General features: G+C 41.8%; 2 protein-coding genes across 2 annotated transcripts; one reads left to right on the plus strand and one right to left on the minus strand.

The window, feature by feature from the left end:
• On the plus strand, positions 1 to 432 carry LOC145957385 (uncharacterized). Its single transcript, XM_083073634.1, has one exon. The coding sequence runs from the start codon at positions 1 to 3 to the stop codon at positions 430 to 432; it is 432 nt and encodes a 143-aa protein (XP_082929760.1).
• A 2,092-nt stretch (positions 433 to 2,524) lies between these two features.
• LOC145957386 (uncharacterized) lies at positions 2,525 to 10,425 on the minus strand. The gene is made up of 3 exons (XM_083073636.1): positions 10,401 to 10,425; positions 7,517 to 9,329; positions 2,525 to 2,881 (listed from the first exon to the last, which is right to left on the minus strand). The coding sequence occupies exons 2-3, from the start codon at positions 8,675 to 8,677 to the stop codon at positions 2,525 to 2,527; spliced, it is 1,518 nt and encodes a 505-aa protein (XP_082929762.1). The 5' UTR covers positions 8,678 to 9,329; positions 10,401 to 10,425.
• Between the last annotated feature and the right edge of the window lie 404 nt (positions 10,426 to 10,829).

Genomic DNA, 10,829 nt, shown 5'->3' on the forward strand with positions numbered 1-10,829 from the left:
ATGGCATGGTCGATTGAGCTGTCCGAATTTGACATCCGTTTCGAACCTCGGGGGGCCATAAAAGCACAAAGTCTGGCCGATTTCATCAACGAATTATCGCCACTTGGCCATTTTGAAGATAATGCCTGGACCATGCATGTCGACGGATCGTCGAATCAACAAGGAAGTGGTGCCGGCATAATCCTGGAAAGCCCATCCGGTATTACCCTCGAGCAATCACTACGCTTCGGCTTCAAAACGTCAAACAATCAAGCAGAATATGAAGCCTTGCTTGCCGGCATGAGGTTAGCTGCCGAGATGGGGGCCACACAAATCGTGTGCTGGACCGACTCGAAGGTGGTGGCCGAACAGGTCAATGATAACTTTCAAGTCAAGGACGAGAACCTGTTAAAATATTACCATCTGTTCAAAGGGATGAAGGGTCAGTTTTAGGGTGTACAAGTCCGACACACACCGCGTTGTAACAATGAAAGAGCCGACCAGCTAGCCTGACTGGCCAGCAGTCGAAAGCCAGGCCAACTCCGGTCAACCATCCACTTGGAACTACCTACATCTAGTATTCCACAACAGTGCATGCCGGTCGAAGAACCCTCAAGTTCGTGGATGACCAACATCACAAACTACATTGTTAACGGTTCCGAACCGGTCGATCCGATTGAAGCTAAGAAGATCCGAACTCAAGCGGCACGTTACTCTGTGGTGGCCGGAGAATTATATCGACGAGGGTTCTCCACACCCTTGTTGAAATGTATCGACCAACAGCAAGCCGACTATGTTTTACGAGAAATTCATGAAGGAATCTGCGGATCACACTCAGGTGCAAGAACACTAACTGCTAAAGTGCTGAGGGCCGGCTACTACTGGCCGACCTTGAAGACCGACTGTGCCGAGTACGTGAAGAAATGCAAGCAATGTCAGCAACACGGCAACTTAATACACGCCTCGACCGAGCAGCTTCATGCGGTCAATGCCCCTTGGCCATTTGCTCTATGGGGTATCGACATTCTCGGCCCATTCCCACTCACCAAAGGCCAATGCAAATTCTTGGTGGTAGCTGTGGATTATTTTACCAAGTGGATAGAAGCCGAACCGCTAGCAACTATAACGTCCGCCAATATCCAAAAATTCGTATGGAAAAACATCATCACCCGGTTCGGCATCCCATATGCAATCATCTCTGACAATGGGCTTCAATTCACAGATAAGAAATTCAACAACTTTCTCGAAAACCTCGGCATCCAACACCAGTTCACATCCGTCGAGCACCCACAGTCCAACGGCCAAGCCGAAGCCGCTAACAAGGTTGTCCTCACCGAGTTGAAGAAACGGCTTGGCATGGCCAAAGGAGCGTGGGCCGAAGAGCTTCCTAAAGTTCTTTGGGCGTACAGGTGCACACCCCAATCATGCACAAAAGAGACTCCGTTCCGATTGGCATACGGCACGGACGCTATGATTCCAGTCGAAGTCGGCGAGCCTTCATTCCGACGGACACACTTCCACGAGGAGTCCAACGACGGCGCAATCCGAGCCGAACTAGATGTCGTAGAGGAACTTCGATAGAAATCCCAAGTCATAGCTGAAGCATGTAAACAACGAATGACTCGGCGATTTAACTCTAAGTTGAGACCAAGGAATTTCCAAGAAGGCGATCTTGTTTGAAGGTCAACCGGCTCGGCACGACGCAGTCCGACTGAGGGGAAGCTAGCGGCAAACTGGGACGGCCCATTCAGAGTCCGACACTCTCTCAATAACGGCTCGTACAAATTAGAAGAACTGTCCGGCAAGATCATCCCTCGGACATGGAATTCTACCCACTTGAAGACTTATTACAGCTAGGATTCCACTTTATATACATGTGTAAATGTCTTAGGATGCACTCTTTTCCTTGAACCGGTCTTTTCTCCTCTTAAAAAATTGTGAAAAGAGGTTTTGGCCGGCAAGGTTTTTAACGAGGCATCCATTCATCAATGACAATACAGTTTAGTTATTTTTTGACTCAATTTTACGTTTCCGCAAAATGTTACAAGTCTTCCCTCCCGAGATGTCTCTCGGCCAAGGATGTGACTTTATTTTACAAGTCTTCCCTCCCGAGATGTCTCTCGGCCAAGGATGTGACTATTCTACAAGTCTTCCCTCCCGAGATATCTCTCGGCCAAGGATGTGACTTTATTTTACAAGTCTTCCCTCCCGAGATGTCTCTCGGCCAAGGATGTGACTTTATTCTACAACTCTTCCCTCCCGAGATGTCTCTCGGCCAAGGATGTGACTTTATTCTACAAGTCTTCCCTCCCGAGATGTCTCTCGACCAAGGTGTGACTTTTATTTTACAAGTCTTCCTTCCCGAGATGTCTCTCGGCCAAGGATGTGACTTTATTTTACGTCTTCCACACGAGGCGTTCGTATAAACTAACCTATAGTCGGCAGCGTTTGATTTGTTGCATCGTTCGTTTGAGAACACAGACGAAAATCAAATTGCATTGAAAAAGGGCTCTAACGGCCCATGCATACAAAATTAAAAATAACCCTAAGCCTGCGCTTCGGGATATCCTTGGGTCGGCGCCTCCTGCTCGGCCATTTCCTCATGCACTTGGTCTTCGCCATTCGGCCCGGCCTGGCGGCGAACAGGAGCTTTGACGTCCGGCTGCTCATTCGGGGGGATTTGGGTCAGATTGACATATTCCCCCCGATAGAAGTCCATGGCCATATCAAACTCGAAGTTTGAAGGAAGGCTTCCAAAATGTCTAGCCTGCCGCGCAGCCTGGGCGAAACCGGCCTCATGCTGAGAGAGAACCTTGTGCCTAGCCCTCTCCCGATACGCCCCATAAGATTTCTTCTCGGCCTCTAACTCGCTAGCCAGTGCAGTAGACCTCTCGGACTCGGCCTTCAATGAATTCTCCAATCATTGCCCTTGCAGCATTAGATCATCATTCTGACGGCCACGGCAGACAATCTCGGCCTCGAACTTCTTCTCGTTCAATTGCGCCTCGGACAGAGCAGCCAAGGCCTCCTGCATGGACTTGATGGAGCTAAGTTGAAGAAGATTGATGAACTTCAACTCCTCCATGCTTAGGACCGAAATGCCTTGAGGTTGACCTTATGATAAGTTTGAATTCTCCTTGAAGAAGTCTTCAATGGAGGAGAAGCCTTGGAAGGAGGTTCGGTTACTTCAAGCTTGGGGTAGAAGCTTGATGAACCAAAACAAAGTTTGAAGAAACTTTGAGGGAAAACCTAGAGTGAAGGTTCTCTACGGTTTTAGGGACTCTTGAGTTGAGAGAAAATCTGATTTCAATTCTCATTAATGTCAAAAGTGACTACAAAGGAGGTATTTACAAATATATAGAGAAAAGGTAGCTTCTAGGAGAAGCTAACCATAACCATGGTTCACTAGGAACCATGGTAAGGTTTACTTAACTCCCTACGGTTTAGCAAGCTTGAAAGGGAAGCTAACCTTGACCATGGTTCACTTAAGAACCATGGTAAGGTAAGCTTACCTTACTTGAGTTTAGAAGCTTGCAAGGCAAGCTTCAAAACTCAAGAAGAACAACTAGAAATTTCGGCCAAGGAGACTTAAGAGAGCTAGGCGGCCTTGAACACATTTTGCTCCTTGAATTAATTTGAAAAACCTTGATTTGGTTTAGTTAGGTTCATCATATGATGATGAGACCTAGCTAAATCAAATCTATGAAAAATTAGGAGCAAAATGAGTCCAATATGAAAAATTTAGCCTAGGCCCAACTCAGGCCCAATTTCTAGTCACATCTCAAGCATTGCTAAATGTCACCCCCTTTTCCCTACTGAAAAAATATAAAATGAATGTATCATCTAGGGAGGTTAAATGGAGTTAAACTCTCCAAATAACCTACCTTAAAAACAATATACAATCACTAGGAAAAAGCAAATAAAGTGCCTCACAATACAAAGGCAAAAATAACCTATACAAAAGACTATGCATGAACTGTACAATATAAACAAGTAGAACTAAGGCCTTCTCTTCATGATAGAGCATTCCAAGTGAAGATTACCTTGGGCCTAACAAGCCCATTAGTCTTCTCAAGATCCAGCTCTTCCTGTATCCTCCTAGCCATAGCTCTGGTCACTGGGCCCTTGGCCCATGGTCTATCATCCCCTCCTTCTTGAGAAGGATTTGTCCTCAAATCTGTAGGCTCTTCTTCCTCATCATAACCTGCAAAGGGAATAAGATCACTTACATTAAAAGTGTTACTTACTCCATAATCACTGGGAAGATCTAACCTGTAAGCATTATCATTAATTCTTTGGAGGACTTGGAAGGGACCATCTCCTCTTGGGTTGAGTTTTGACTTTCTTTGAGAAGGAAACCTTTCCTTTCTCAAGTGAAGCCAAACCCAATCCCCTTCCTCAAAAATGAGGGCTTTCTTTCCCTTGCTTCTATCTAAAGCAGTTCTCTCATTTTGTTGTTGTATCTGAGTTTTAACCTTCTCATGCAATTTTTTAACAAATTTAGCCCTAGATACCCCTTCTTTACGAAAATAATGAGAAGAATCTGGTAGGGGTATTAGGTCTAAAGGAGTAAGAGGGTTAAAACCATATACAACCTCAAAAGGTGAGATTTTGGTAGTCTTATGGACTACCCTGTTATAAGCAAATTCAATGTGGGGCAAGTACTCATCCCAAGACTTATGATTACCCTTAAGGACTGCCCTTAACATTGTAGATAGGGATCTATTAACTACTTCTGTTTGCCCATCAGTTTGTGGGTGACAAGTAGTAGAGAAAAGCAATTTAGTTCCTAGCCTACTCCAAAGAGTTTTCCAGAAATGGCTAAGGAACTTAGTATCCCTATCTGAAACAATAGTTTTGGGTAGACCATGAAGTCTAACCACTTCCTTGAAGAAGAGTCTTGCTATGTTGCTTGCATCATCTATTTTGTGGCAGGGTATAAAGTGGGCCATTTTACTAAATCTGTCTACTACCACAAAAATAGAATCCATGCCTCTCTAGGTCTTGGGCAAGCCCAAAATAAAATCCATACTGATATCAACCCATGGAGAGTTAGCAACAGGCAAGGGTGTATAGATGCCATGAGGCATTACTTTAGACTTTGCTTGTAAACAAGCTATACATCTAGAGCAAAACCTCTCAACATCCCTTCTCATATGAGGCCAAAAGAATTTTTCTTTTAGAAAACTTAGAGTCTTTTCAACTCCAAAGTGCCCCATGAGACCACCCTCATGACTTTCTTGAACAAGGAGTTTTCTTATAGATCCTTGGGGTATACAAATTTTTCCCTCTTTATACAAGTACCCCTCAGAAATATAGAAACCTCCTTGAGGCTTTGCTAAGCATTGGGTATAATTTTCTTTGAATTCGAGATCATTAGTATACAATTCCTTAATGTGATTAAATCCCAAGATTTGAGATCCAAGGGAGACTAACAAAGTGTGTCTCCTAGAAAGGGCATCAGCCACAACATTATTTTTCCCTTTCTTGTATTTAATCACATATGGGAATTGTTCTAAGAACTCTACCCACTTAGCATGCCTTTTGTTTAGCTTGCCTTGTCCCCTCAAATATTTAAGTGACTCATGATCACTATGAATGACAAACTCTTTGGGAATAAGGTAATGTTCCCAAGTTTGAAGGGCCCTAACCAAAGCATAGAGCTCTTTGTCATAGGTAGGATAGTTAAGGGAGACACCTTTGAGTTTTTCACTGAAATATGCAATAGGGTGCCCACCCTGTAACAAAACCGCCCCTATGCCAACTCCAGAGGCATCACATTCTAACTCAAAAGTTTTTGAAAAATCTGGTAGAGCTAGAAGTGGTGCATGGGTAAGCTTATGCTTCAAGGTTATGAAGGCATTTTCTTGTTTCTCTCCCCATATAAATTCCACATTCTTCTTGACTAGATCATTTAATGGGGAGGCTAGTGTGGAGAAATTAGGAACAAACCTCCTATAGAAGCTTGCCAAACCATGGAAGCTCCTAATATCTCCAACACTTTTAGGAGTGGGCCATTCTTGGATGGCCTTGATTTTCTCGGGGTCCACATGAACCCCTTTTTTACTAATTATAAACCCTAGGAAAACAACACTATCTACACAAAAAGTACATTTTTCTAAATTTCCAAAAAGTTGATTTTTCCTAAGAATATAAAAAACTTGCCTTAAGTGTCCTATGTGATCACTTAGGCTTCTACTATATATGAGGATGTCATCAAAATAAACTACAACAAATCTACCTATACAATCCCTAAGGACATGACTCATGAGACGCATGAATGTACTAGGAGCATTGGTGAGCCCAAAGGGCATCACTAACCACTCATATAATCCAAACTTGGTCTTGAAAGCGGTTTTCCATTCATCTCCTTCTTTGATTCTAATTTGATTGTATCCGCTTTTAAGATCAAATTTAGAAAATATGATGGCTCCATGAAGCTCATCTAACATGTCATCAAGCCTAGGAATGGGGTGTCTATACTTCACAGTGATGTTGTTGATGGCTCTACTATCACAACACATTCTCCACTTGCCATCTTTCTTTGGAACCAACAACACTGGAACAACACAAGGACTTAAGCTCTTTCGAACCCAGCCCTTCTCCAACAACTCTTGGACCTGAGACTCAATTTCTTTAGTTTCTTGGGGGTTGATCCTATAGGCAGGCCTATTAGGTAGGCTAGCCCCAGGCACCAAATCAATTTGATGTTCTATTCCTCTAGAAGGAGGAAGGCCCATTGGACCCTCGGGAGGAAATAGATCATCAAATTCTTTTAAAAGTGTTTTTACCCCCTTAGGTAAAGTCTCATGCCCACTAGATGTGGCAGTGCAAGAAAGAGTTCCTTTACAGAGAAGGATATAAGAGGGTTGTTGAATAAAGAGGTTTTTTTTTTGAAGAATTATTTTCTTGAGCAACAACCTCTAGGGAGGGAACTCCTTTTTCCCTAGATTCCTCTCTATCCTTATGTTTCACAGACTTTTTTTTTTCACTCTTTTCTTCTTTTTTTTTAAAACCTTTTCTCACTATCTCTTTTTAGTTTCATTTGTGCTTGATCCTCAGCCACCTGTTGAGGAGAAAGAGGATGAAGCACAAATTTCTTTTCCCTATGAGTAAAGGTAATCTCGTTAGTAAGGCCATTATGCATGGTTTTCTTATCAAATTGCCATGGCCTTCCTAATAAGATATGACAAGCTTCCATTGGTACTACATCACATAGCACTTCATCTTCATAATTCCCAATAGAAAGCTTGACCTTTACTTGTTGGTCAACTGCTAAGTCACCATCCTCATTAATCCAATGGAGTTGATAAGGCTTAGGATGGGAACTAGTAGTTAAGCCCAACTTCTCAACCAGCCTAGTGCTACAACAGTTGCACCATGAACCACTATCAACAATGAGAGAACATGCATTGTTTGAAACTTTGCATCTAGTATGAAAAATGTTCTCTCTTTGTGATAGAGTATCACTAGGTTGGTTGTTGAGGAGTCTCCTAATCATTAAGAGCTCCCCTTCATAAGGAAAAGTAGACTCTACACCTTCCTCTTGATCACTTGCTTCTTCCTCACTATTACTAGAGGAAGTAGTAGCCTCATCTTGGCTACTATAAATGTCATGCCCCCTCATGATCATGACCTTCTTTGTGGGGCATTGGGAGGCAATGTGGCCTCTCCCTAAACATTTAAAGCACTTAATGTCGCTAGTCCTAGAACTAGTGTGTGTAGTGTCCTTTCCTTTTCCTTTTTCTTTTTCTGTGGCTAGATTCTTGGAGGGTTCAAAAGTTTTCTTCTTTTCAAAAGTTTTTCCCTCCTTCTTGGAATCTTTCTTTAGAAATGAAGAGTTGGAGCTATTTTTGTAGGATTTCCTCATTCTTTGTTGTTCTACCCTTACACAAAGTTGGACCAAGTCATTTAGGTCCCTGTAGGGTAGTAGCTCCACTTGGTCTCTTATTTCTAAATTAAGACCACTTAAGAATCTAGCTACAGTAGTAGCTTCCTCTTCCCTAATACAAGCCCTCATCATTAAAAGCTCCATTTGTTGCATGTACTGTTCTACAGACATATCTCTTTGTTGGAGCCTTTGGAGTTTATTCATAAGCTCCCTCCCATAGTAGGTGGGAATGTGCCTCCTTCTCATTGCACTTTTGAGATCATTCCAATATTGAATTGGAGGATCATTGTGGAGGCGTCTCTCTCTTTCTAGGGCTGTCCACCAATACATGGCATGCCCTTGGAAGCTAAGGGCAGCCAAAGAGACTTTTCTTTCTTCACTTACCTTGTGGCAAGCAAAGAGTTGCTCAACCTTCATTTCCCAATCTAAATATGCCTCCACATCATCTTTTCCAAAAAATTGTGGGAGGTCAACTTTGACTTCCCTAGGCTTGGGTGTCCTTCTAGGAGTATGTTGGTAGTGATCCCCTTGATTCATGCTTTCATTAGGGGATGTGTATTGGGAATGTGAGCTCCTACTCTTTTTCCTATGTTTCTTCATATCTTCTTTTAATTTTTCTTCCTCTTGCCTTAAAATTCTCAATTCTTCCTCTAAATAAGCAAGTTGTCCTTCTCTTTCAATTCTTTCCTTCTCTTTTTGAATGGACTCTTGCTTTTTCCATAGTTTAAGTGATTTGAGCTCTTTAGTGATGTAAGAAAGACTTTTTGGAGAGCCATCACTTTCACTATTGGAGGAATTTTGAGACATTTTAATTCAAGAGATTTTTCCACACAAAAATAGTTTTATGAAAATAAGATTTTTTTGAAGTGCTTAGACTTGGCACTTGGAGGTCTAAGAGTACAAATTGAACTTTGGAGGGAGGTGTGTGACACCCTCTACCCCATTATTAATATACAACAAATGTAACAATAAAATATTTCTTTTCTTCTTTTTGGGTAATTAAAATCTTTCATAGTTTAATAACATCTTTCATGTATAAAATAATTGTTTCCAATATTATAAGGTAGAAGATTCACATTCGTAACTCATAAATCATAACTCCAGTGTAGAAATTATAAAAGAAAAGAGGTTAAGACTTTCAATACAATTTATTGGAAAACAAGAAATCATATATATACAAATAAAGGAAATATAAATTAACTCCAGTAAAGGTGGCAGTGCCTCCTAGTTAGGAATTAATTTATAACTTTAAAATCATATAATAAAATAGTATAACAAAGATGTACATTTTGATCTTTCCTCAAGAACGTTCAAAATTACATAAGAAGAGAAAACTAAAGCTTTTAAAACAATAACACCCCAAAAACAAGCCTAGCTATGCCCGATGTCACATCCTATCAGAGCATGCCCCACTGAAGCCTTTAAGCCTCATCACCAACATCCCCATGATGCTGATCATCTGCAACATAATTTAAAACATATACAAAAACAACAAGGGAGTGAGAAACATCTCACTCAGTTTCAGGTGAAGAATAAAGGTTAGATAGCACACACACACACAACATATATAAGTCACATGTAAACAATACATAAATAGTCAATATCACATATATATACTCATTTATCATGCTTATGATGTCATGGACTCAACTCATAAATACATGCATGTGGCGCCATAAGGAAGTTTCACATATCATCACTGGTGACCCTAAGGCACACCTGCACAACTGTCGGTGACCCTAAGGTACACCTGGTTAGCATATCATCAACTGTCGGTGACCCTAAAGTACACCTGGTTAGCATATCATCAACTGTCGGTGACCCTAAGGTACACCTTGTTAGCATCAACTGTCGGTGACCCTAAGGTACACCTTGTTAGCATCAACTGTCGGTGACCCTAAGGTACACCTGGTTACATCACTGGTATGCGGCCTTAGCGGCACACCTGGAATAAGATATGCATATGATGCATGTCATACATTCATTATTTCATGAACTCAACATTTAACTTATTACAGAATTTCATTTAGTACATCATGTCCTCATTTGTCATAGTCTCATAATCATAGTTTGTCTCAATAGTCAATTCTTAGGTCTCATGTCATTTGTCCATATTTCACATGGTCATGTCATCAATACTCCTCATAAGGTCCGCATAGGTATTCACAGAGATTCAGAGAGCATTCTTATTCATATTAAAACTCATGTATTATTAACATTAATTTCATATTCATTTATTATTTCAACAAAGAAAAAGGTAGAGTAAATAGAAAATCAGACAGAACAACGACACTTTCAACAAAAACAAAGTAGAATAAATAGAAAATCGGACAGAACAACGGCACCTTCAACAAAAAGCAAAGTAGAGTAAATAGAAATTTAGACAGAACAACGGCACCTTCAACAAAAAGCAAAGTAGAGTAAATAGAAATTAAACAGAATAACGACAAAGGATTGGGGGCCAATCCGACAAACAACTATCCAACAATTATCCCCACACCCTTGAGCGAGGTTCTCACTCCCCCCTTACCTGGATAGGCGGAGTTGGAACTTGGCAGAGCCTCCTCCTCTGGATTCCCTCTTCCTTTCTCTCTCTCTTTCTTTCTCTTTCTTTCTCTCTCTCTCTCTTTCTCTCTCTTCTCTTTCTCTCTCTAAAATTTCACTTTCTTCCTCTGTATAAAAATTTTCACCCCCCCTGCCCCTATTTATAGGCCTCCTGGCGCAACCGGAACGGCCGTACTGATTTCGGAACGGCCCGTTCCGGATCCTTCAAACGTGGGCAAATTTCTCAACTGGAACGGCCCGTTCCAAAATCGGAACGGCCCGTTCTCAAAAAGCAGAACGGCCCGTTCTGAAACCAGAACGGCCCGTTCTCAAACCCAGCAGAACGGCCCGTTCTCCCTCCGGAACGGCCCGTTCTCCTTAATGGAACGGCCCGTTCTGGGCCCGTTCCCAACCT

Source organism: Cajanus cajan, chromosome 4, assembly GCF_000230855.2.
Source record: "Cajanus cajan strain Asha chromosome 4, NIPB_CcT2T_4, whole genome shotgun sequence".
Classification (NCBI taxonomy): Eukaryota; Viridiplantae; Streptophyta; class Magnoliopsida; order Fabales; family Fabaceae; genus Cajanus; species Cajanus cajan.

Coding starts and splice junctions, on each gene's coding strand:
- LOC145957386 (XM_083073636.1), bottom strand. CDS start 8,677: ATGTCTCAAAATTCCTCCAATAGTGAAAGTGATGGCTCTCCAAAAAGT. Junction 2,882..7,516: donor CAAGTGATCAAGAGGAAGGT/GTAGAGTCTACT, acceptor AATTCATTGAAG/GCCGAGTCCGAGAGGTCTAC.
- LOC145957385 (XM_083073634.1), top strand. CDS start 1: ATGGCATGGTCGATTGAGCTGTCCGAATTTGACATCCGTTTCGAACCT.